We start from the raw sequence: 26,118 nt of genomic DNA on the forward strand, positions 1-26,118 counted from the left end.
AATTTGAAACCAGGCCGGAATATATGTGACTATGTAGAAATAAATAAATGTTTGTTCTTCCAACCCGCTAAGTTTTCTAATAGTTTATAATTATTAAATGCAAGGCCATTTTTTGATTACAGGGATCTATTCCATGAGAGACAGCCAGTGGGTTGGTATGAAGAGCAAATGAGTTAGTACAAGGGCTAGAAGGATGGCTCAGTGGTTAAGACCTCCAGCTGCAGAGGACCCAGGTTCAGTTCCCAACACCCACCAGGAACTGATGTCCTCTTCTGACCTTCACAAGCTCCTACATGCACATGGTGCATGGATGTACACTCAGACACGTACACATACACATAAAAAATAAATCTTTTCTAAAAATAGGTTAATGCATTAAAGCAATTGGAATAGTGCCTGTCTCATGGTGGGTCCGTGTCCTGTTATAAATATCAAAGCTCTTCTTTCATACTCGGAATATTCTAGATTGGATACATTTGTTTGGTCGTCTCTTGGAGCCTTCACTTATTGACATATCACATATCACGTGACATATCCCCTTCCTCAGAAGGGGAAGGGTAGAGGCAAACAAAAAGGAAGAAATTAGAGACAAGCCAGTGCAGCAGGAAAACACAGAGGTCCCAGGTCTGTCAGCTTCCCAGCCCACGGTTCCTCTCTTACCCAGCTTGACAGCTGTGATGTTCCAGTGGAAGGTCTTTGCTTCATTGGCACCCAGGCATCTGGAGGCCTGATAACCTGCCCCTGACTCCACATGGTACTCATCTGATGGGGCCAGGTGAGTCTGAACCTGCATGCTCAAGAAATAAAAGGTATAGTAGTGCAGGCCTATAAACCCGGTCGCCTTGGAAGGCCGAGGCAGGAGCTCAAGCTCAATCCCGGTTGGGCTACAGAGTGAGTTCAAGGCCAATGGAAGCAAATTTGTGAGCCTCTACCGCAAAACAAAAAGTAAAAAGCAGTCTGGGAGGTGAATGAGGTGAAAGAGGATAATGGGAGGTGGGAAGGACAAAAATGCATTCATGTGTGGAACTGTCAAAGGATAAATAAACAAACAAACAGACAAATAAAAAGAGTGCTGGTCTGTAGCTCAGTGGTCAAGCATTTGGCTACAGTGCTTGAAGCCATGTGTTCAATTCACAGTGTGAAGGAAGGAAGGGGACCTAGAACTCAGGGCCTATGACTCTAACCGGCATCTCCCAGGAAACCTGGTATGCTTCCAGTTAGAGAGGGCCTTGTGGCGGGCCTAAGGCCCCAGGGCCGCACAGCCTCGGGCATCCCACTCACCCTGATGCTGTCCTTTAGGTAATTGAAGACGGTGGCTGTAAGGCGGAAGGATTCTCCACGAACGACTGAGTAAGGCAGTATCAGATCAACAAAGAACGGCTGAAAAGCGGTCAGCCCAACAGTAGATGAAAGGCCGAAGCCTCTGGCCTGGGAGGTGCAGAATGTCATAGCCTTCCACTCCGTGATGGTATCGGGAACTGTGACCTGGACCGCCTTCTTTCCGGAGTTGCTGTGAACACAAGAACCCAAGTGAGGCACGGGACCAGGAGCATTCCAGAAAGTAGAGGCGCTTGCACTGGGTGTGAACCTCGGAGATGTGCAGAGGTGGAGAAGGGGTGGCGCGGTTATGTGGCTCGTGGCTTGCCAAAACGGGCACTTTCAGTGGCTCTAAGCACCGGCGTGGACTTGGGGCGGGCATGCAGTGTGCACTACGTGGGTGTGAGGCTTTGGGACCCCGGGGGAGGAGTTCCTGACACTGAGAGTCTCGAAATGACGGTTCTGGGTTTTCTGCAGACTCTGCTCCATCACTTACCCCACCGGAAACAGTTCCCAAAGCCAGGTCTCTGGAAAGTACTGGCGGACCTGAGAGCCCTCTCTCTGCGGCGATGGCGACGCCAACTCTGTGTTCGGGGCAATACCGCCACCTACTGACGAGGATTAGAAGACAAATTTGGAAAACCAAAAACTCATTATGAACGATGCTGCTAGTAAGAAACTCAGAGCAAGCCACAGAACTAATCCAAAGCAAAGGACCGCCAAGGAGAGGAGAGGCCAGAAAAGGTTGTTGGCAAAGCACGGACCAAGAGCTGTGGCCAGGGACCCAGACTTCAAAGGCTGTTTGCTGGAGATAACTCGGGAAACATCTGTCTGAGGCGACAAACTCAGTCCAAGGCTAGAGGAAGTGTCAGAGTCCCGGGGCCCAGAGCATCTTACTTATCTTACCACCGCCCATGGTAGTGCTGTAGTGTGGACGGCGATGACTGCAGTCTACTGGCTTCTTGATTTTGGCATTTGATAGGATTTTCAAGCCCATATCCTGATAAGCGCCAAAAAAGACCAAGAAATGAAATGTGAAGGTGTCTTTACCCTGAGATGTAAAGATGCCTTTACCCGGCAGCCAGACCCACAGCCAAGGTTTGAATCAAAATATGCTTTTGCTATTCATGGTGAGACCGGCGGTTATCACCCCACATCCAGCCACAGGGACCGGACTGCTTATTAGGTCACTTGTGGTCTGGGTGTGCAGCTCAGTGACAGAAAGCTCCAGTGGCATTCAGGGCCCTGGGTTCCATCCCCCAAGCCACAAGGGAAGGAAGATAACATTGCATGAGACTTCAATGTGACTAATGAGGCTTAACTAGCTCAGCCTTAAATTCATTAAAAATAAAGATGTTTACGCTTCTCAAAAATGTCACTGTGTCCTCAGGATTTGGCTTCTGAGGGCAGAGACCATACCAGTTTAACCAGTCCTACAAAAATACGAGTGTTACAGAAAGGCAAGAATTAGAAAGAACACACGGATGAAGAAGATATGGCCTCTGACTTCAGACATCTCCTGGTTAGACCTGGCTCACACAGCATCCCAAGCCTTGCTCTCTCTCTCTCTCTCTCTCTCTCTCTCTCTCTCTCTCTCTCTCTCTCTCAACTCCCCTACCCTCCTCCCCTCTCTCCTTCCACCCTCTCTCCTGCCCCCCATTCTCCCAATTTACTCAGGAGATCTCATCTTGTTCCCCATCCTAGACGGATCCATGTATGTCTGTCCTCTTTGTTACCTGGGTTCTCTGGGGTTGTGGCCTGTAGGCTGGCTGTCCTTTGCTTTATGTCTAATATCCACTTATGAGTGAGTACGGATTACCCAAGCCCTGCTCTTAAAACACGTATAAACTGTTGTAAATGGCAATGCAGACATCTGGGTTACCTCCCCCACTCTTCCTTCTCGAGTCGGACAGCCTCACCCAGTGGTTCTGTCACCAGACAAGTTGTCCAGGCAGAAGAGCCTAGTCTCACACGTCAGAGCCTCTCCGGAACTCCTTCCTGCCAGTGCCCACGAGAGCCGCGCTCTGCTTTCTCAGATGTGTGTTTCAAAAGCACGAAAGTGTCAGGGTACCCACCTGGAAGAAACTGAACAGGTCGGCGCCTCCAGGGAGCCAGGGTCTCCAGATGATGGAGTGCCTGCTCAGTCCTTCTCTGGGCACAGGGCCAGTGAGGGGCTGAGGAAAGTCCCACGGGCTGAAAGCCGGGCACTCGTCGTATTCAGCCACTTGGTAGGGGTAAGAAGTGTGCCAGGATGGAAACATCCCATAGACCTGCGATGAGGGCAGGAAGAGAACAAGGCTGACTCAGTGCAGCGGTGGGAACCACTCCCGTTCTGCTGCCGAAGCCCATGCTGTCCCACTTCACTCGTATAGATTCTTCTGCTTATTCCACGGTGACCTCGGCGGCACTTCCAGAGCCTCATCCCTCCCCCCTCACTCGGCTTTTTTCCCAGCATCCTTACCTCTCCTTCCTTCCTTCCTTCCTTCCTTCCTTCCTTCCTTCCCTCCTTCCTTCCTTCCTTCCTCTTTCTTCCTTTCTTTCCTCACTATATAGCCCAGGCTGGCTCTGAACAGATAGCCTCAGCCTCTCCAGGGCTGCACTACAGGTGTGTGCCCACACACAGGGCTCTGCTTTCAAATGACAGCTCTTCTAGCACCCTTCCTATCAGGGGATCACTTCCCTAGGACTCCTGCCCACTCCCGTATCCAGATGCAGTTAAACTGTTCTCTCCATCATCTCCTATGCCCCACCCCAGTTCCAGACCACTCACAGAGCTATTGCTTAGCTCCCTCTCTGGCCTGAGGAGCAGGACACTCTCATCCACAGCCCGGACCGCACACAGGGACCCAGGCGCCGCCTGCAGCTGCAACTCCACATCTGTTCCTGGGAGCTGCTGGGAAGGCGAGAAGCCAATGGAAACCTGGGAGAGATAGGTATATGGTGGGGATCCTGTCTGCCAGGACAGCAGGAGAAGCAATGAGCCCTGAATCATCAGCCAGCATGCCTGTGCCTGGGATCCAACCCATCCCATCAGCGCTATTTATAACATATATTTTTATAGTCACATTTTAACTAATGTATGCTAATCAGCCTATTAACTAACATTAATATTTAACTAACATAATATTTATAACATTTTAATACTAGAAGGTTAGCACAGAGATGGAAAAAGTGGGGGAACTGATAAAGTTAGAAGAAAAACTGGGGGCGGGGGATATGTGGCCAGCTGTGGTGGCACATGCATGTAATCCAGCACTCGGGAGAGAGACCGGAGGGTTGCCACGAGCTTAAGGCCAGCCTGGGCTACATAGTGAGGCCTAGCTTCAAAAATAAAGAGAAGAGCATGGAAGGCGGTTGAAAGGGAGGGAGAAGGAAAATGAAGGAAGGGAGAGAGTAACAGAGAGGTGCAGAAACATCTTTCTGAGATGCTCTAACTATAGTTGAGAACAATCATCTTACCCACCCCCAGCTCTGCTGTGACTTTAGGGGGGAGAGGAGGAACAGGGGGAGCAGGGAGAGAGGAGGGGAGGGGAGCAGGGGAGAGGAGGGGGAGGGGAGCAGGGGAGAGGAGGGGGAGGGGAGCAGGGGAGAGGAGGGGAGGGGGGGCAGGGGAGAGGAGGGGGAGCAGGGGAGAGGAGGGGGAGGGGAGCAGGGGAGAGGAGGGGGAGGGGAGCAGGGGGAGAGGAGGGGGAGGGGAGCAGGGGGGAGAGGAGGGGGAGGGGGGCAGGGGAGAGGGAGGGGGAGGGGGGCAGGGGAGAGGAGGGGGAGGGGAGCAGAGGAGAGGAGGGGGAGGGGAGCAGGGGAGAGGAGGGGGAGGGGGGCAGGGGAGAGGAGGGGGAGGGGGCAGGGGAGAGGAGGGGGAGGGGAGCATGGGAGAGGAGGGGAGCAGGGGAGAGGAGGGGGAGGGGAGCAGGGGAGAGGAGGGAGAGGGGAGCAGGGGAGAGGAGGGGGGGGGGAGCAGGGGAGAGGAGGGGGAGGGGAGCAGAGGAGAGGAGGGGAGGGGGAGCAGGGGAGAGGAGGGGGAGGGGGAGCAGGGAGAGAGGAGGGGGAGGGAAGCAGGGGAGAGGAGGGGGAGGGAAGCAGGGGAGAGGAGGGGAGGGGAGCAGAGGAGAGGAGGGAGAGGGGAGCAGGGGAGAGGAGGGGGAGGGGAGCAGGGGAGAGGAGGGGGAGGGGAGCAGGGGAGAGGAGGGGGAGGGGAGCAGGGGAGAGGAGGGGAGGGGAGCAGGGGAGAGGAGGGGGAGGGGAGCAGGGGAGAGGAGGGGAGGGGAGCAGAGGAGAGGAGGGGGAGGGGGCGGGGAGAGGAGAGGGAGGGGAGAGGAGGGGAGCAGGGGAGAGGAGGGGGAGGGGAAGCAGGGGAGAGGAGGGGAGGGGAGCAGGGGAGAGGAGGGGAGTGGAGCAGGGGAGAGGAGGGGGAGGGGAGCAGGGGAGAGGAGGGAGAGGGGGCAGGGGAGAGGAGGGGAGGGGAGCAGGGGAGAGGAGGGAGAGGGGGGCAGGGGAGAGGAGGGGAGGGGAGCAGGGGAGAGGAGGGGGAGGGGAGCAGGGGAGAGGAGGGAGAGGGGGCAGGGGAGAGGAGGGAGGGGGCAGGGGAGAGGAGGGAGAGGGGGGCAGGGGAGAGGAGGGGGAGGGGAGGAGGGGAGGGGAGCAGAGGAGAGGAGGGAGAGGGGGCAGGGGAGAGGAGGGGGAGCAGGGGAGAGGAGGGGAGGGGGAGCAGGGGGAGAGGGGGGGAGGGGAGCAGGGAGAGGAGGGGGAGAGGGGAGAGGAGGGGGAGGGGGAGCAGGGGAGAGGAGGGGGAGCAGGGGAGAGGAGGGGGAGGGGAGCAGGGGAGAGGAGGGGGAGCAGGGGAGAGGAGGGGAGGGGGAGCAGGGGAGAGGGGGGGAGGGGAGCAGGGGAGAGGAGGGGAGGGGAGCAGGGGAGAGGAGGGGGAGGGGGCAGGGGAGAGGAGGGGGAGGGGAGCAGGGGAGAGGAGGGGGAGGGGAGCAGGGGAGAGGAGGGGAGGGGAGCAGAGGAGAGGAGGGGGAGGGGGCGGGAGAGGAGGGGGAGGGGAGCAGGGGAGAGGAGGGGGAGGGGAGCAGGGGAGAGGAGGGAGAGGGGAGCAGGGGAGAGGAGGGGGAGGGGAGCAGGGGAGAGGAGGGGGAGGGGAGCAGGGGAGAGGAGGGGAGGGGAGCAGGGAGAGGAGGGGGGGGGGGGGCAGGGGAGAGGAGGGGGAGGGGAGCAGGGGAGAGGAGGGGGAGGGGAGCAGGGGAGAGGAGGGGAGGGGAGCAGAGGAGAGGAGGGGGAGGGGGCAGGGGAGAGGAGAGGGAGGGGAGAGGAGGGGAGCAGGGGAGAGGAGGGGGAGGGGAAGCAGGGGAGAGGAGGGAGGGGAGCAGGGGAGAGGAGGGGAGTGGAGCAGGGGAGAGGAGGGGGAGGGGAGCAGGGGAGAGGAGGGAGAGGGGGGCAGGGGAGAGGAGGGGAGGGGAGCAGGGGAGAGGAGGGGAGGGGGGCAGGGGAGAGGAGGGGAGGGGAGCAGGGGAGAGGAGGGGGAGGGGAGCAGGGGAGAGGAGGGAGAGGGGGGCAGGGGAGAGGAGGGAGGGGGGCAGGGGAGAGGAGGGAGAGGGGGGCAGGGGAGAGGAGGGGGAGGGGAGGGGGGGGAGGGGAGCAGAGGAGAGGAGGGAGGGGGCAGGGGAGAGGAGGGGGAGCAGGGGAGAGGAGGGGGAGGGGGAGCAGGGGAGAGGAGGGGGAGGGGAGCAGGGGAGAGGAGGGGTTGCAGGGGAGAGGAGGGGGAGGGGGAGCAGGGGAGAGGAGGGGGAGCAGGGGAGAGGAGGGGGAGCAGGGGAGAGGAGGGGAGGGGGAGCAGGGGAGAGGAGGGGGAGGGGGAGCAGGGGAGAGGAGGGGAGGGGGAACAGGGGAGAGGAGGGGGAGGGGAGCAGGGGAGCGGAGGGGAGGGGAGCAGGGGGAGCTGGGAGACCAGTAGGGGAAGGGGGAGGATCAGAGGATTTCAGCATAGATGGAGACCACTACAGACACAGGTCCAGTGTGACAATCGAGTTCCACACGCTCTCCAGATTGCCCTGGACTTGCTTGTCTCCAACTCCATCTCACACGAGAACTTTCTCTTCACCCAACTCATTTCTCAACTGCCATCTTACCTGATTGTCAAAGCACATCTCCACAGAGAACTGGATTTTGTCAGCTATGACACCTCCGCTGGGAAATACAGTGTAGACGATGAGGGAAGGAGAAGGCGCCATTCTGGAGGTGAAGGTCAGCGAGAGGGAGAAGAAGCCTTTCGATCCTGAGAAAGAAGAGGTCAGAAGAGCCAGGCTGCACGCCCACCCACGCACGCACACATGCTGTTCTTAGAAAGCATGCATTCTCCTCCAGCTGTCTCCCTGCACAGGAGCTCTTCTCTAGGCTTCTCCCACACCTCACATCCCGGAAGCATGTGGACTCACCTTTTTTGTTAAACTTTAGGCGGTTCTGCCCCTCTGTCTGCAAACTCCCTTTCCCTGTTACCTATCGAAGAGAGACAAAAACCAAAAGCTCAGCAGTCACGTTCTTTCCTCTGGGCCCTACTGGATGAACATGTCTGCATCCCACCAAGTCTGTGTCCCCACAAAGTCTGTGTTCCCCCACGTCTGTATTCCCCCATGTCTGCATCCCTATCAATCATGTCTGCATCCCTATCAATCATGTCTGCATCCCTATCATGTCTGTATCCCCCCATGTCTGTAATCACAGCATGTCTGTGTCCCCACCATGAACTCCAGCTCTTTGCACACATCGAGAGCCTGTCCAGTCCCTCAGGTCCTGATGGCTCATCTCCAAGTGGAGGCCTGGCTGAGAGCCAGAATGAGGGTGGAAGGAAACAAAGGACAGACGGAAACAAACAAACAAAACAAATCCCTCAGGTAGAAGTCCGGGACTTCTCCAGGATCTTCAAGTTTCACTGTTTTACGATTCTCGTGGCATAAAGTCAGCTAAAACCCCATCCTCACAATCGTGCTTTGTTACAGCCGGTGGAAGCGAATCTCACACTGTCGGGAGGATCTGACATCTGGCTCACGGGAGGAGAACGCTGCTTCCCAAGCTCTTCTGCCTGCTCTCACTTGAACTAGAACCCTGTTCCCACCCAGTGCTCACTGCCAGTTCTCAGCCACCACCTGACTCTCAGAGCTCCTCAGGCCCAGCCCCCCCCCCAACCTCACCTCACACCCCTGTCCTGCGGACCCTGTCTGTATTCCCACTGGGACTTATTTTCTGCACGCTCCTCCCCATTCTGCTGGGTCAAGATGGTTGTTTATAGCTTGCTGGAGATGGTGAAATGACAGAAGGGACCAGAAAGATCCAGGGGAGAGAAAATCTCCGAAACTGAGAGCATAAGGGAACAAGAAGACTTTCTGGGCCATGCCTCCTAATGCTTATGTGAGTCTAGTTCCTTCTGTGGCCATGAGTGGCCAGTAACTTGCTTATTATTACACACTGCTTTCTGTCCACCAATTCGGGATTTTGCTTTCCCACTGAAGCTGCTGTTGATATCAATTTTCAGTTTATAACATTGCTGTGAATGTAGTCCAGAAGCCGGGCAGTGTGGCGCACGCCTTTAAACCCAGCACTTGGGAGCCAGAGGCAGGGGAATCTCTGTGAGTTTGAAGCCAGCCTGGTCTACAGATCTAGCTCTGGGACAGCCAGGGCTACGCGGAGAAACTCTATCTCAACAAACAAACAAACAAACAAAGAAATAAAGAAATAAAGAAAAGAAAACAGAAAAAAAAATATAGTCCAGGGCTGGCAGGATGGATATCTCAGTGAGTATAGAAGCCTGTGAAGCCTGGAGTCTGTGTTCAAGCCCCAGAATTCACAGAAAGGTAGGAGAGAACCAATTCCACAGAGCTGTCCTCTGGTCTTTGTATGCTCACTATAACACACACACACACACACACACACACACACACACACACACAGAGTAGTATGTGTGCACATATGTATATGTGTTGTGCTGATGGTCTAGTGGTACAGCTCCATAGCAGACTGTTTGCTGGGTTCAATCATCAGCACCATCAAAAACTCTAATTGAAAACCAAGCAATGAAATACAGAGTGGAATCATTTCAGAGTCCCACATTCTCTTCCTTTCCCTTCCCACTCATCTACCTTGCTTCAGCCCTGGCTAGCAACATTTTCTCAGTTAATGTCTCATTTTGTTTTCCTATATAGTTACCGTGGGTTTCCGAAAAAACTAACAAGCAAACAAAAAACCTCTCTGTCTTCAATTCCTCATTCCTTGCTCCATTTCAAGATGGTGCAATACAGTTGCCAGGAGATATGTGCAAATTCTGAATACATCCAGGAGCCAATGATTGCTAAAATGCAGTGGATTCTAACTGACGTAGGTACACTGTAAGATTAAATGTGTGTTGCTTCAAAGACTTAGTGGAGAAAGGACTGTAAATACTCTTATTCTTTTGGCTTTTTAAGACTGGGTCTTGTTGTGGAGCTCAAGCTAGCCTTGAACTTGCAAGCAATCCTTGTGCCTCTGCCTTCTCGATGCTGAGATTACAGGCATGGAGACCACACGCCTATCTGGATTTGGTTGGTTGCTTGAGATGGGATTTCATGTCGCCCAGGCTGGCCTTGAACTTCTGACCTCCTGCTTCTGCCTCCTGAGTGCTGGGACTCTAGGTATATACCACCATCCCCGACTTTTGGATGTCTTAACTTTTTAAATGTGTCTCTAAATTTCGGCAGTTATACACATGTCCTGTATCATATCTCCATCCAGGCATCTGTCTCTCCTCTCTGGCTGACTTTCTCTCAATATCATTTCACAAGCCCCCAATTCCCAACTCACATAGTAGGAGAAGATGACTTCTTGGACTGGACTTGCATCCTCTGGATCAATGGAATAGTCCACTAGAACCTCTTGGGTCTGGCCGCACCTCATCAGGCCACTTGGCCGCCGGATACCCAGGAAACTGCGGGTGGTGTTGTAGAAGGGGCGCAGGTGCAGATAGGCATTTTGGTAGTAATGAGGCACTTCCTCTGGATTATATACCAAATCTTCCAGCTGGAACTTGCCCTGGAAAAAGAGATGAGATGAAGAGAGAAGAAATGAGGAGAGGAGAGGAGAAGAGAGGAGGAAAAAGGAAGGAAGGAAGGAAGGAAGGAAGGAAGGAAGGAAGGAAGGAGAGATATGCAGTTCTTTTTCTCCAGTTCTGACTTACTGAAATGACAAATGACAAGTGGGGATTTTCCTAGAGGCCCAGACAAGGACAGATAGGGAGTCTACAAAGTGGTGTGTGTAGGAGCATTGTGATATAGAAGACAGGGTTAGGAAGGCTGAATTATAGCTGCCAAGTAGTGTGCATTGGGAGGGCTATGTCTTCTGAAGACTGGTACCAGTTGGGTAGATAAGCATGACCAAGTTTATATTTCAGGGAGAAGAAAACTAGGTATAGAGGATGAGGAGGTTGAAAAATAGTTATTTCTGAATGGGGTAATTGACTGAAGCCGGGAATAAATACCTAGTTAAATTAGCTACAAGACAAATTGTTTGTGCTTGCTTAAGTGCTTGCCGAGTGACTGCCACAGTGGCTCCAGTTTGTCACATTCCTGTACCGATATTTTCCACCAAGTAATTGTATTGTAGCCTACGTGCCTGCCACATAACTCACTGATGGCCGAGATATGTTAGCATATGCTAACCAGTGACCTTTCGTGGGTCCATAGAATGCCAGTGTGGGGGCTACATGCCGAGGGAGAACTACAAAGAGACGTCTTGAGTCTCTCCTCCAGGGGAGGCCTCTCATCTGGGATGCTGCCTCCCCAGGGCTCACCTCCAGAGAAATGTCTGTCGAATTCCAGGTGACTGTATCCAGCGTAAAAGGAGCAAGGCCATCACTGTCGGTAGTTAGCGTCTGCTTGGTAGTTCCATTTTTGCCGTAAATCACCAGGAATACCGGATGATTCTTGAGGGGGGCGTCATCATGGCCTCTAACTCTTACCTGAGGGGTGAAAGTTACTGGGATTTTAGAGTTAGGTTAGGAGGAGACCTGGGAAGGAGGCCAAGGGAAAGGACAGCAGAAACTCCAAGAACACATTTCAGGAAGAAGCCAAGGAGAAGACAGATTCGACCCAAGCTTTGGGAAACACAGAAGTTGTTGGTTTATTTTGGTTTTGAGAGGAGGCTTTATACATCCTGGACTGGCCTTCAGTTCATTGTGTAGCCAAGAGTAACACTGAACTTCTGTTCCTGTCTCTACTTCCTGAGTGCAGAGATTAAGCAAGCACTATCACATCCGGTTAAAAAGATTCTGGGGTTCAAGCCACAGCTGGGTTTGTGCATGGTAGCCAAATATCTGACACCTGGGCTATGTACCCAGGCCTGAAACACAAAAGTAAATAGCAGGCTGGTGTAGAACTCGGTTTGCTGTGTAGCCATGAGACTTTGTAGCCTTTCACTGGCACAGGCCCCTTCTGAGGCTCTCTTCGTTGTTTTGATTTCATTTAAATGTTCGTTTATTTATTTATTTCTATAGGTTCTGGTTATGTAGTCCAGCGGGCCTCCAACGAGGTTCTCCTGACTCAACTCTCTTTTTTCTTAAAGACAGACTTCTTTACCTCCCCAGTTATGCAATCTTTAAGGTCTAAAAACAACTGGATCCATCCTTGGTGTGGATGAGACGACTAAGGAAACAGTGAGTTTAAAGGTGCACAAAATTGTGTGGTCATTTTGTGAAGAAACAATAAAAGATACCCGGGTGATGGTGGCACACACCTTTAATCCCAGCAGGGAAGCAGAGGCAGGTGAATCTCAGTACATTCAGAGGGCCAGCCTGGTCTACAGAGATAGATCCAGGACAGCCAGGGTTATTACACTATTACACAGAGAAACCCAGTCCCAGGGCGGGGGTGGGGGGTGGGGGGGAATGGGGGATGGGGGGGTGGGGGGTGAGGGGGAGGAAGATAAGCAGTTGGCTGTGGTGGTGGTCTGTAACCCTAGTATTTAGGAGGCTGAGACAGGAGGACTCAGAGTTCAAGGCCAACCTGGGCTAAGCATCCAGATTCTCAAAACAACAACAAACAAACAAACAAAAAACCAAGAAGAACAAAAAAGGGGAAGAGAGGGAGGAGAAGGAGGAGGAAGAAGCCTCCCAAGGGAGTGGAAATTCAGTCAGATCTCTAAGGGTAAGATTAAAGATCTGAAAATGGCTCTCTGTTGAGAACTCTGGTGTTGATCTTTCCCAGACACTGGAGCACCCCCCCCCCCCAAGATGCATTGTGACTCCTAAGTTCAAAGATCTGGACATCAGGAGAGGAGACTCTGGGGTTTGTAGAGAGGGCTCAGCAGTTAAGAGCACTGGCTGCTCTTCCAGAGGACCGGGTTTCAGTTCCCAGGACCCACATGGCAGCTCACAACCATATAATCCCAGTTCCAGGGAATCCGACATACTCTGTGGTCCTCCATAGCCACCAGGCACACAAGTGATGTATAGACACACATGCAGGAAAATCACCAAAATAAATTAATAATAAAGTTTTAGAAAGAGGATGATGACACCACCTCTAGTCTTAGGAAGGGCCTAAAATTTCAATCTGATGTTGAAGGCACCAAAAAAGAAATTAAGATGCTCACTGCAGATGGATTAATCATAATGACTTAGCAGTGAGGAGCCTATAGAAAATCACTTACCTTCTCTTGCCTCAGTTCTGCCATTTGTAAAATGGGGCCAAATGACAGTGTCAACCTCATAAGAGTATTGTAAAGATTAAATACGCAAAGGGACGCAAAGCGCTTGGGACAGCAGGAAGGGGGCGGGAACGGCTCATTCAGCTCAGTGTATCTGATGGTTGTTGCTTGGTTGGTTGGCTTGTTTGGGTCTATGCGAAGACAAATTAGCATACCTTCCCACTGAAGGGGAAACTGGGGTAATAAAAATTATTAGTGTCTTCGAAGGTCATGGATCCCATCTTTGAAGAAATGTAGATGTCCCGGGTGGTATTGGCCTCCAGTCCTGCAGAGGGAAACAGATGTGTCAAGTCCCAAGTCCTGGTAGCCTCATCTTCCTGTTGAACATAAAATTCCAGAAACGATGGTGTCACGGGAAATATGAAGCTGATCAAATGTCAAAACAAATCAACTCTCTCTCCCCAAACTTTGGGGGAGGAGGGAGAGGTAGGCAACAGATGGCAGGAATGGCTGGGATTTCCCTGCACTAAGGACTACGAGCAGGGTCCCCCCTTTTCCCTGCTTCTCCTACGCTTCCTTCTCCTCCTTTTTCTTTTCTTTTTTGTTATTTATTGGCAGCTCACATCTTATTTATTTACTTAATTTGTGTGTTTGTGTGATGTTGTATGTGCGCCATGGTGTATGGGAGTTGATTCTCCCCTTCCACCATGAGGGCCTCAGGGATTGAACTCAGGTCCCTGGGCTTGGCAGCAGGCCCCTTTATCCACTGAGCCAGCTCACTGCTCCCCCTGATTTCTTCATGAGTCGAGCAGCACCCCTCTTACCTGCCCCTTCCTCCACCACTGAAGCCACAATGCTAATGCTGTGGCTGTACATATATCCAGTGAGGTTGAAGGTAGACATGTCCACAGAAGCGGAGAAGCACCCTGCTTTGTCAGTCTGTGGAGGGAATCAGAGAGAGACAAACACCCTAAGCCCTGCTTCAACTCTACAATGTGTCATAGAAGCCCTTGGCTGATAATCTCCATGCCTCTGTTTCTTCAAGACAGAAAACTCTTCAGGGACATGAGAATATACCATTGCAGATCTCTGAGTTCGAGGCCAGCCTGGTCTACAAAGTGAGCTCCAGGACAGCCAGGGCTACACAGAGAATATATACAGTACACAGGCTGTCGCACAACATCCTTGCAACTCCCAGTTAGGAGAAGAGGAAGGGAACTGGAAATGTGAATCTTTCGGGGTTGAGGCTAACTTGCTGGCTCCAGTGCAGACTGAGAAACTGCATTCTGGTGAGGAGTGGTACTTCTCGACTAGAATCTGGGCAAAAACACCACCACCACTACCACCATCACCAACACCATCACCACCAATAACACCACCAACAACAGCAAAGCTTTCACTATGAACTTTTTTATGCTGGTGTTTACTGATGCTGTAAAAGACACCTGGATAAGCTTTCTCTTCAATCCAGTTGCTCACCTGTCCTGAGAGGTTTCTGCATTTGTCAGGTAGCTGTCCCTGGCCCGCTTCTCCGTACCAGTAAGTGTATGCCTTCTGACACACGGAGACCTTAACTGCCCCTTGAACAGGCTTTCCATATGTATACCTGATTTAAAACAAACAAACAAAAACCCACAAGTACACAGTTTTGAAACTCCCTGAGATACATGCACGCACGCACGCACACACGCGCGCACGCACGCACAGGCTTCCATCCCACACTCCCGTCTCAGACTCTGTCAGTCATTCCAGCTCCTTTCTTCCCTTCCTTACTCAGAGCCTGAGTGTTTCCATTACCCTCAAGCACATGGACACAGAGGTCTCACTCTCCTCCCTTCCCCCCTCCCTCCCTGAATCTCTCCCTCCTTCCCCTCTTCCCTTTCTTTTGTGGTACTGAGGATTCAACCCAGAGCTTTGCAAATGCTATGCAAGCCCTGAACCGCCACTGAGCCACCCTCTCCCACCCGCACGCAGCTCTTCCCTGTTTCTTTATGATGAGCTTGGGACAGCTTTGAAATTTCTCTGCAGCAAGCCCTGGCTGACTTTGAACTTTCAATCTTTCTGCCTCTGTTTCCCTAGCAATGGAGAAGACAGACCTGTACTACCAGACCCAGGGCTCCTTTCTTTTATTTCCCCAGGGGAATCAGTGTTGTGTACTGGGTGCAAAGTAGAAATTAAATCTATAATCTTGTCTAAATTAATAACGGAAAGTGAAAGGACATGGGTGGTTATAAAATTTCCTGGATGAATCCAAGCCACATCAAATCACCTACATAAGCCCTCCTCCCCCACCCCCCACCTACATAAGCCCTCCTCCCCCACCCCCCACTTACATAAGCCCTCCTCCCCCACCCCCCACTTACATAAGCCCTCCTCCCTCACCCCCCACCTACATAAGCCCTCCTCCCCCACCCCCCCTACATAAGCCCTCCTCCCCCACCCCCCCTACATAAGCCCTCCTCCCCCACCCCCTACCTACATAAAGCCTCCTCTCTCATTCAGCTTCATCACCAGCGCCAAAGCTTGAGAACTTACCTGCCACAGATTTTTACAGAGAAGACTTCATCCATGGTCGATAATTGCTTTGGTTCCAAGACATCTGCCTCGAACCTCGGCAGCACTGGGGAGAGTAGAAAGAAACACTCCAGGTCCTGGCATAACTAGTAAGTAATACAGCAGTGTGGGAATAGCAATAATGTAATTAACTAGTCAATTACTGGCGTGCTGTTTAAAGTTAATGTTCTTGAAGTTAGACTCAGCACGGATGAAAACCATGAACAATCCCTTCCCCTTGACGTTACCTTTACTGATTTTGAACCAAGACTGTGCCTTTGTCCCCACACCTACCGTATTCCTCCACACTAAACGTGCCGAAGGTCTTGCCCTCAGCCACTGTCACCGTATAGGTGCCCAGGGTTGCCTCTGGTGCCAGCTGAAAGGATAAGTCTACGATGCCTTGCTGGGGTGCCACTTCCAGCCACTGTGCAATCCTGTTGTTATTTGGGTCCTGTGTCCAAACAAAGAGAAGTGGCACATGTGGCTGGCTCCTTGGCTTCAAGGTCTGCATGGCAAAAAGCGGAAGAAATCCTACCCAGGGCTCATCAGGCTTCATCCAGGAAAAAGAGGCAGGGTTTGGAGAGCTGGATCATCAGTTAAGATCACTCACTGGTTGTTCTCCCAGAGGACCCGGGTTCGGTTCCCAGCACTCACACGGTGGCTCACGGCCATCTTTAACTCCCATGCCAAGGGATCAAAAAATAAAGATTGTTTAAAAAAAAAAAGTAGCTCTCTGTGTGATTTATGACTTTGTTGTTGTAAATCCAGCCTCATTCACAAGAGAGCCTTTTCTCTTTGAGTTTATGTAGGCTTAAGAAACTAGACAAACTTCAAAGCCCCACTCCTCAGGACTTGCTCGAGTTTAGTCTTTCTTAAGAAACAAGGCTGAGGGAACGGATTGATTGGAAGCTGCCTAAAACATGGGTGATTTTGTCTAAAAACACAATTTCTTTACATTGGCCTTGCATCTTGGGACATTTCTCAAAGCTGTTTGAGTGGTCATTCAGCTACTGAGTTTCTGTCCGAAAGGTGTTACGACCTGAGACAAACAGGGACAAACAGCTGTGTGGCAGAGTGGATGTTGCACACAGAGGGGTCAGGGCAGGGCCTGGTGTCCCTATAGATGGAGATTTCAGTCTGAGTGCACAGGTCAGGGGACATAAGACAATGGGAAGAGTGTGGGTGGACCTGTGGCTTCCTGGTGCTGGGGCACAGTCTAGAAACTCTGCTCCAAGCATGCATAGTTCCTGCCTTCAAGTAGTTTCCCCAGCTCCCAGGAGAAGGGCTGTTCTGCTTACCTGCAGCTCCACCATCGAGTACTAGAAAGGGAAGCCAGAGAGCACAGGTTAGTAGGCTGGCTGCCCCGTATGTTTCCTAAAAGCGCCGGGGACAGAGGACTCTTCCCCTTCTGAGGGTTACCTGTCTTCTACCTGGTTATTTTGTACCCTGAGAAGGGCAACACTGGGGTCAAAGACTCATCCCGTAGAGAAAGAGAGACCCTCTTTCTCAGAGGGTCACCAGTCCTAAAAAGCTTGAAGAACTGCAGCTCCAGTCCCTGAAGGGAAATGTTAGCGCCCAGGACTCCCCCACTTTAAGCCCCCTCTTGGGAGCAAGTCATTTCCTGTCACCTTCTTTTGACACCCAAAGCCTGTGGACAGCAATGACCTCACCTTCACTAATGGTCAAATTATTTTAAACAAAGGTTTAAAAGTGGCCCACTGAAAGGTCTTGTGCAGTTTCCTCTGAAGGTTGATAAATGGATGCTAACACTGTACTTTTGTAGTTGTGGGCTCAGAGAAGGCATTCAGCTATTTAAAAGACGCCAGTTTACATCTAACTCCGAAAATTGGGTGAAGTCAAGACAGTGCATGCCTTTGATTCTCGGGTAAGTGCCATGTGATGCTAACCCTCCCTAAACACATACATGGATGACATAAGCAAGGAAGAGTTGCAACTCTGCAAAAGCCAAAATGGGGCGGGGCAGGGCGGGGCGGGGGTGGGGGGAGGCAGGCAGTGAGCAGAGAGATGGTTCAGTGTGTAAAGGCTTTTGCTGCCAAAATTGAACCTGAGTTCAATTCCCCAGAACACACGAGGCAGAACAGGAGAACTGACTGACTCCTGTAGCCTGTCCTCTGACCTCCACACATGTGTTGTGGCTTTCACATGTGCACACATAAAATGTAATTTAAATACAATTTTAAGAGCCAAAAGACTAAGAATAAAGCGACACAGACCCGGAGATATTTAGACAGCCAGGATACAAATATCACTCTTATTGCTATGGATAGCTACAGGTCCCAGAGAAAGAACACCATCAGATGACAAAGTACTTTCTTAACACAGGGGCCAAGAGTCAGGAGGAGGCCAGCTAGCCAGAGGCTTCTGGGAGGGATTTAGTGGAGCAATCATCAGTTTGCCTTGGCTATATTTTCTTATATTTACGTGTGTGTGTGTGTGTGTGTGTGTGTGTGTGTGTGTGTGTAGAGAGAGAGAGAGAAAGAGAGTGTTTCAGAGGACAGCTGGTTCTCTCCTTCCACCATGTGTACCCCAAGGACTGAAGAACTCAGGTCATCAGCTTGGCAGCAAGCACCTTTACTCACTGAGCCATCTCACTGGCCCGTTTCCGCTGTACGTTAGTAGGTCTAGGTATAAATATTGCGTCCTTTATTTATTTGAGGGTGGAGGAGGGAGATGACATCTCATGTAGCTCAGGCTGGCCTTCAACTCACTATGTAGCTGAAGCTGGCCTTGAACTCCTAATCTTCCTGTCCCCTCTCTACCTCCCAAGTGTAAATCACTATGTTCTTTAAACTTGTCATTCTTGGTTAAAAAAAAAAAATCCTTTTGTTAATGTTAGTTCTCAACCTAGAAGGACCTATGTAAATGGGTTAGGGAGGGTGGAGGGAAGTCATTTTAGAAGAGAAATCAAGCCTTATAACAAAAGCCACAATCTTTTCAGCAATCTGGGTAGAGGAAAGGAAATGTGGCAGGGGTAGCTAATGAGATCAACCCCCAGGGGGCAGTAGAGTCTAAGCACCGGTTGATACAGCACTTGCAGTTTTGAAATCAATACCCACTAGTATCCCAAACTACAGAAGGGTTACTGGTGGTAGGAAAGAGAGACTAAAAGGCTGTCGGGAAAGAATGTGGTTATGGCTGCCAACCTGTAACAAGCTGTAACACGGGAAAAGGGACCTCTGAAGTCACAGAGACAGAAAACAGAAAGAATACCCTTCCTGCATTTAAGTCCCACGTGAACACACAGGAAGACTGTAGAGAGCATCAAAGAGTAAGGACCAAAGCTCATTAAACAAAACAAAGCAAAACCCAAGATCAAACCTGTTATAAAAGCTTATGACCAGAGTGTGGTTCCTTGGGGGAGTGCTTGCCTAACATTGGTCAGACCCTGGGTTCCGTATCCCACAACATGAAAAATAAAGACTTTAGGAAAAGACATGATATGGTGTTAAGGATTGAGTTGGAGGAATATTGGGGTGTATCTGCCAAGTGTTACCACACTTTCAATTTTCCACTTTCAATCTTGCCAGAAGGAAACTGACTACTTTATAAATTATCTTATTTATTATCTTGCCTCTTAAATTTTCTTGTTTTTGTTTTGGAACTAACTCCATAGACCAGGCTGTCCTTCAAACTCAGAGATCTGCTTGCATCCGCCTCCTGAGTGCTGATATTAAAGGCATGCACCACCATGCCTGGCATTGCCTCTTAATTTTTAAAAAATAGTAGAAGTGGAAAGTCTTATTTTTTCTTTTTATTAAGTATACCCCTGTTTTACCTCTCTCTCTCTCTCTCTCTCTCTCTCTCTCTCTCTCTCTGTGTGTGTGTGTGTGTGTGTGTATGTGTGTGTACACTCTGGAGACAAAACCCAAAAGCCCAGCCACTGAGCTACATCGACAGTCCCAATGTCTTAATATTTGAACTACAAAGGCATTTGGTGTCATCCCTGAAGAAAAATCTTTCAGGTTTTCTCCTTTAGATTTATTTGTTGTATGTGTATGAACATTTTGCCCGCATGCATGCATGTGCATCACGTGTGTGCACATTGCATGCATGCAAGTCCTGCTGAGGTCTGAGTATGTCAAGACCCCTGGTACTGAAGTCAGAAGATTGTGAGCTACCAGGTGGGTGTTGGGTATTGAACCCTGGTCCTCTGGAACAGCAACTATCTCTTAACCACTGAGTTATCTCTCCAACCCGAAAAGTCCTTTTTGTTTGGTTTGGTTTTGTTCTGTTTGTTTCTCTGTGTAGCTTTGACTGTCCTAGAACTCACTCAGTAGACCGCCTGCCTCTGCCTCCTGAGTGCTGGGATTAAAGGCGAGCGCCACCACCGCCCTGCTATGAAAAGTCTTTTTAAAACAAACGCAGCCATCTCTCAGGAATGAAGTCATGCTAACAGGCTTGTGGACCTGCGGCTGAAAACCAGTCACCTTTGCCGTTTCCCACAGACAGGGCTGGGCATCTGTGGACTGGTGCCCGAGGCTAGGATTACTTCCTGAATGTGTTCTGCAGCCCTCAGCCCCTTCTCTTCTCCGTTCTCAGTGACTGGGCACCTTTACCTCCTCCGGCTAAATTCTTACCTTGTCATTCACTGGGATGAAGTCGCTGTTCATGGTGACAATTCTGAAAAACACTAGGAAGAAATGGGCATAATTAGCGAAGAGGGTTCCCTCCCAGAATCGATCCTCCACCCGTTTTATTTCCTCAAACGTATTTCTGAGTTGGGGAAAACCCCATTAGGTTGAGGAGAGGGCAGGATGTTTTGTTTCTCATTGTGAGAGAAAGGAGAAGATCACAGTGTCTTAGCTTCTCTCCAGTCCTCAGAGTGGAATGACCCACAATGAAAATCGACAGGAGAACAGAGGTTCAAGCCAAACACTGGCCACTTTCTTACCCACAAGAACCATTAACCCATCTGCACCTGACACCCACACACCCACTGGGACACACAGGACCTTTGTTTTAGACACCCAGAAGCATCAGCGACTCCATTTACGCTCTTGCTAGAGTGAGACTCACAATCAGGCCAGAACACTTCCTTGCCAGACTTCCCTGTCCTCTCCCTCCTTGTTCTGTAAGCTCCTGGTCTTGCCTGTCCCTAGACACGAGTGTCTTACCTTGCTGGCCCGGGATGTAGACAGGTTTGTCAGTCTGCACAAACGTCCCGCTCCCTTGCCTCTGAATTAGAACCTTTTTCTCCTCCTCGAACCCGAGGCTCTTCCCAACTCCTGACACTCGGATGGAAGCCACTTCCTCCATGCCACCAGCCGGTGGGGGGACCTGGGCAGGAGAGCAGAACTCTGGGGAGGAGTAGGGTATTGGGGGCCGTAATCAAAGGTCTTAGCCCAGCAGTGGGAGAAGAGATGGAGAGAACCAAGTCAAATGGGGGTAGAGGGGTCCTAAGACAACACTAAAGAAGAGAAGCAGTGTTACCAGAGGCTAAGGATGAACTCAAAGAGGCGGGAGGGCAAAGGAATTGTGGGTAAACTCGCACCCAGAACTAAAGTTTAGCGGAGACCAGACAAACGCAGCCAAAGCACCATAGCAGAAACCATACTTGAAGTTGGACTTCGGTGAGCATCCTGGGAGGAGACCAGGAGCTTTAGGGCCCAGTCAGCACTTACTGAAAATGAAATACAACGGAAGTTCTTCTTGTTCAATCCAGAATGTTCTAGCAACTTCTGTGTCTTGTCCTTGGTCTCCAGGGTGATAGTGAATTTTACATCACAGTTCCCAGGGCTCAGATCCAGACAGACCTTCTGTGTGGAGGGGAAGGCAAGCTGGGCTGGTATTGTCACCAAGTACTTTCTATTGAGGGAGAAAAAGAATTTCAGAGCACTGATGATTCATCCTTCAGTGAAAAGCTAATCCTTTCCCTTAGAAGCAACCAGCAGTACTAGCCAAGCAGAGCAAGCCCCTGCCTTCACGAAACTTATTTTTTGTTTAGTTATAATAAAGGAGAGAACAGGTCTCAGTGTCCTGCCCTAAGCCTCCCAGCTTCCCCAGCGACTCCACTAAGAGCAAAAGCCTGGCTGGAATATCAAGGACGAAGTTAGGCCTGTCACAGAAAACAGGATACGAAGAGCCTACACATTTTCCCATTGTAATAGTATCGCATTGCTGTTGTTAAGCTCGAGTCTAGTGTCTCAGCTTTTCATTCTAGCAAAGCAGTGAAGGGGATACAGAAAGCAAAGGAACCCGTGGGCGTGTCTTCTCTGGTGCACGTTTATGCGTGAGAAAGACAGGCAAAAAAAAAAAAGCCATCGGCCCCAGTCAACTCTGATGACCCCCAGTCAACTCTGACACCCTTAACTCACGGACACAGGCCTGCTGCCCCTGGCAATAGTGCCAGCGTTCCCAGGAGGAGTAGAGCCTGCATCTCTGTGAGTGAGCCAGATTGCCCAGGATCGGGAACCGGGAGCTCTGCTCCTGGTGTTCCGCTTAAATCAAACACCCAGGTGGTGTGTGCAACAAGACTGAACACTGGCCAATCAGTTACCATGCCTCAGGCTGAGGAGGGAGAGCAGGGTAGGGCCACTGCTCCCTTTCTTGACTCTTTCTAGAACATTCATACTGGTCCAGCCAGTCCTTAACACTAGTTTTGGGAGAGGCTGAGTATTCCTGGAGGTGAAGTTGCAGACACCCTGGACTCCTCCTTTAATTTCTGGGTTCATTCCCAAGTCACGCTCTCCTGTGATCTCCTCCGCTTCTTCGGCATTCTGCTAAGCACACTGGGGGACATGGAGCCCTGCAGGATCAGTGCAGGACAGCCAAGATGGCCCTGTATGGTGGCTGGTGCCAGAAAACCCAGCACTTTTAGGGACAGGCAGGATGATCAGAGATTTAAGGGTGGCCTCAGGTGAGTTGTGAACTTGAAGCCAGCTCGGGCTACAGGAAACCCAGTCTCAAAAAGGAAAGAAAGGGGAGGTAAAGGGGGTTGTGGAATATTAAAGAATGTGTCACATCCGTCTATGCTGTGGAACATTTTTTTAAGAATGCAAAGATGTGTTGCATTCTTTTATGTTGCATTTGTTTAACTCAGTGAAGCTGTGTGACTTTTCCTGTCTAAAACACCTGGTCTAATTAAAGAGCCGAATGGCTAAGAAGGAGGAAGGCTAGGCGGGGGTGGGGGGGGTGGGGGGGTGGGGGGGTGGTGCTGGGTGGCAGGCAGAGAGAATAAATAGGAGAAGAAATCTGGGGAGACAAGACCAAGGAGAGGAAAAGGAGGAGAGGAGGGTGCAAGGGGCCAGCCACCCAGCTACGCAGCTAGCCACGAGCTAGCCACACAGCTACGCAGCTAGCCACGAGCTAGCCACACAGCTACACAGCTAGCCACGAGCTAGCCACACAGCTACACAGCTAGCCACAAGCTAGCCACACAGCTAGCCACGAGCTAGCCACACAGCTAGCCACGAGCTAGCCACACAGCTACACAGCTAGCCACGAGCTAGCCACACAGCTAGCCACGAGCTAGCCACACAGCTAGCCACGAGCTAGCCACACAGCTAGCCACGAGCTAGCCACACAGCTAGCCACGAGCTAGCCACACAGCTAGCCAAGTAAAGAAAGCTATGCAGAAATAGAAAAAGGCAAAAGCCCAGAGTCAGAAAGTAGACGGGATAATTAAGTTAAGAAAATCTGGCTGGAAACAAGCCAAGCTAAGGCTGGGCATAAGAAAGAATAAGACTCTGTGTGTGATTTACTGGGGGCGGGTGGTGCCCCCCACACAAGAGTCAAAGAGTCAAAAAAAAAAAAGCTACAGAAGAGAGTGAGAGACATAGGGAGCGAAAGAAGGAAGCGGGGAGGGAAGGAGGAAAGGGTGGAAGGAGGGAAGGAAGGAGGGAAGGAAGGAAGGGAGAGGGAAGGAGGGAAGGGAGAGGGAAGGAGGGAAGGGAGAGGGAAGGAGGGAAGGGAGAGGGAAGGAGGGAAGGAAGTGGGGAGGGAAGGAGGGAAGGAAGGAAGGAGGGAGGGAAGAAGGAGGGAAGGAAGGAGGGAAGGAGGGAGGGTGGAAGGAGGGAAGGAAGTGGGGAGGGAAGCAATGATCCTCTAATTAGGTACTTCTGTCTTCTTTTGAGATGCCTGCATATGTGGTGCTTGGGACCCAACCCAGGCCTCTGTGCACGTTAAGCAAGCACTCTATGGACTAAGCTAGCTTCACCCTCCAGGTCCTAATTAGGAGGTTGGGTTTTTTTGTTGTTTGTTTGTTTGTTTTGTTTGTGTTTTTGTTTTTTTTAAATGCTATTTAGTATTGGTGTGACTGTGTGAAAATAGGGATATATGTAGATCTAGAGAAAAAAAATAAATTTTGTGTGTGTGTGTGTGTGTGCTGAGAGCAACTTGGCCACAAGCAGCAAAAGCCTTAAAGGTGTGCCTCTGCATCTTTGCCTCTGCAACTTCTAGTCTGGAATGCATCTTATGGGGAGGGAGTAGGAAATGCAGCCACTTCATCTCTTTATAATATAGGTTATGTGGGCTATAAATCAGTGAGGATGCTTTCTTGCACAACGATCAAGCTGTATCAAAACAACTTAAACAAAAAAGGCTTCCAGTAACTGGGGCACCTCAGACATGAAGAAAGAATGAAAAGAACCAGAACAACTGAAGACGATTAATGATCTGGGCTTAGGCTGACAGGCCTCGCCTCTCCAAAGTTCCTACTCTCAGGCCAGACTGTTTTATGCTGTGCGCTCAGGCGTTGCACGAAACCTAAAGAAGATGGCGGCTGGGTCCACAATGCACATTCTTGTAGCTCTGTGGCTCCAACTGGCAAAAGCTCCGTTCCTCCGCTTACTCGTTTCGTTCTCCCTGAATCAGTCTTTGTAGCCAAGGTGCTGTTCTGAGCAGGGCCCGTGCCTCCTGCTCACCCCAAGGCCAGGCCCATGGCGTACTAGGACTGGCAACCCAGCTGGACACCCGTGGAGCTGGCAAGAGACAACTCCCCAAAGGACGCAGAGACAAATTGGATTACGATGTTTAGAAAACACAGAGTTCTGTCTATACAGGGCCCAATAACACAGATTTGGTTGAGCAAGCTGTCATCTTAACAGGTAGCAGTATCCTGTAGCCACTGAGAAAAAACTAAAGCTCCTTGGGCTGGGGAGATAGGCTCAGCAAATAAGGGAGCTTGTTGCCATCAAGCCTGACAGTCCGAATTTAATCTCCAGAGCCCATACAGTGCAGGCAGCCGGTTAACTGCTAAAGCCTGGCCTCTGGCCTCCATCCATGCACTTTTGCAGACCTGCATATGTGTGCACACACAACAAGTAAGTAAGTGTAAAAATAAATAGATAAATAAAAACTTTTTTGTAACAATAATTTCAAAAATGCTTCTTAGGCCAAGTGTGGTGGCCATACCAGCACTAGGAAGGCTGAGGGGGAAGGATTTCAAGTTCAGGGTCATCCTGGGCTACATAATAAGACACTATCTCAAACATTAAAAAAAAATATTAAAGTCAGAAATACTGTTTTGTAGGACTGGAGATCTGGGTCAGCAGTTAAAAGCTGCTCTTCTAGAGGACCAGAGTTCCATTCCAGCAGCTACGTGGTGGCTCACAACCATCTGTAAACCCAGTTCCTGGGGATCTATGTTTACCAGTCTGACACCAAGCATGCAGGCGACACACAGACAGACTTGCAGGCAAAACGCCCATCCACATAAAATAAACATTTTAAATGTTAAATATATATATATATATATATGAAACAAAAATACATTTTGAAAAGAAAGAATCATACACTGTGCATCTCAGACATGTAGTCCAAGCTACTTGCCAGGCTGAGCAAGAGGGGCTGCTCATGGGTACAAGTTCGAGGCCAGCTGGGCGGCAGGGTGGGACTGTCACAAACCTAAAAGTGTGTGCTCAGTGGGTAGAATGTGTGCTTTCCTTGTGTGGGCTAATCCTGGGCTAATCCTCAGCATGGGAAATAGTAATAATATTGTTCCATGTTATTGATTGAATGGAATTTCTCTGTTAATAAGACACAAATCAACAAATATGAAGTTCCACTGTCACTCAGAATCTAGAAAAACGTGAGCATTACTCCCTCCCTCTTTGAGATTAACACACACACACACACACACACACACAGGGGCTGGAGAGATGGCTCAGTCTTTAAGAGCAGGTGCTGCTCTTCCAGAGGACCCGACTGGATTCCCGGCATCCACACAGTGGTTCTCAAATGTGGAAAACTCCAGTCCCATGAAATCCGATGACCTCTTCTGGCCTCTGCCTCTGCTTCCTTCTTCATAGTGAAAACAGCAATTGTCAAAGTCCTAACCGCACGCCTCTTACTGGTAGGCAAGAACATGGAGAGAAGCGCCTGTGTGTACATCGTGTATACAGCGAGGCCTGAGCTCCATGGAGCAAGGGTGTTGAGAAACCTGCATTCCCGACACCGCCCTTGGCATAAGACTTTGTAATGGGAGGCTTTGCTTCAGTGGAAGCTATCCTGGCCAAATCTCATCCCAGCACACCTTTTAATGAGGCTGACTCAGCCTCCTGCACTGTCTACCTGTGGAGAGATGTGTTCATTTCCAGGAACCAGTAATGTCTTCTCCATTTT

General features: G+C 50.7%; 1 protein-coding gene across 1 annotated transcript in view; it reads right to left on the reverse strand.

Annotated features, from left to right (window-relative positions):
- Positions 1–24,436, reverse strand: part of A2ml1 (alpha-2-macroglobulin like 1) — a 41,972-nt gene extending 17,536 nt beyond the window's left edge. The window contains exons 1-20 of the mRNA XM_051203539.1: positions 24,420–24,436; positions 21,180–21,363; positions 20,673–20,835; positions 20,136–20,188; positions 16,836–16,856; positions 15,829–15,988; positions 15,517–15,601; positions 14,461–14,587; positions 13,806–13,920; positions 13,197–13,306; positions 11,129–11,296; positions 10,144–10,371; positions 7,749–7,809; positions 7,443–7,588; positions 4,088–4,237; positions 3,393–3,587; positions 2,227–2,317; positions 1,814–1,928; positions 1,282–1,510; positions 661–787 (exon numbers count right to left, since the gene is read on the reverse strand). Coding sequence (XP_051059496.1) covers positions 661–787; positions 1,282–1,510; positions 1,814–1,928; positions 2,227–2,317; positions 3,393–3,587; positions 4,088–4,237; positions 7,443–7,588; positions 7,749–7,809; positions 10,144–10,371; positions 11,129–11,296; positions 13,197–13,306; positions 13,806–13,920; positions 14,461–14,587; positions 15,517–15,601; positions 15,829–15,988; positions 16,836–16,856; positions 20,136–20,188; positions 20,673–20,835; positions 21,180–21,363; positions 24,420–24,436 — 2,545 coding nt within the window. The remainder of the gene's footprint in view (positions 1–660; positions 788–1,281; positions 1,511–1,813; positions 1,929–2,226; positions 2,318–3,392; positions 3,588–4,087; positions 4,238–7,442; positions 7,589–7,748; positions 7,810–10,143; positions 10,372–11,128; positions 11,297–13,196; positions 13,307–13,805; positions 13,921–14,460; positions 14,588–15,516; positions 15,602–15,828; positions 15,989–16,835; positions 16,857–20,135; positions 20,189–20,672; positions 20,836–21,179; positions 21,364–24,419) is intronic.
- Positions 24,437–26,118: the final 1,682 nt, after the last annotated feature.

This window comes from Phodopus roborovskii, unplaced genomic scaffold (genome assembly GCF_943737965.1).
Source record: "Phodopus roborovskii unplaced genomic scaffold, PHOROB, whole genome shotgun sequence".
In the NCBI taxonomy this organism is placed as follows: Eukaryota; Metazoa; Chordata; class Mammalia; order Rodentia; family Cricetidae; genus Phodopus; species Phodopus roborovskii.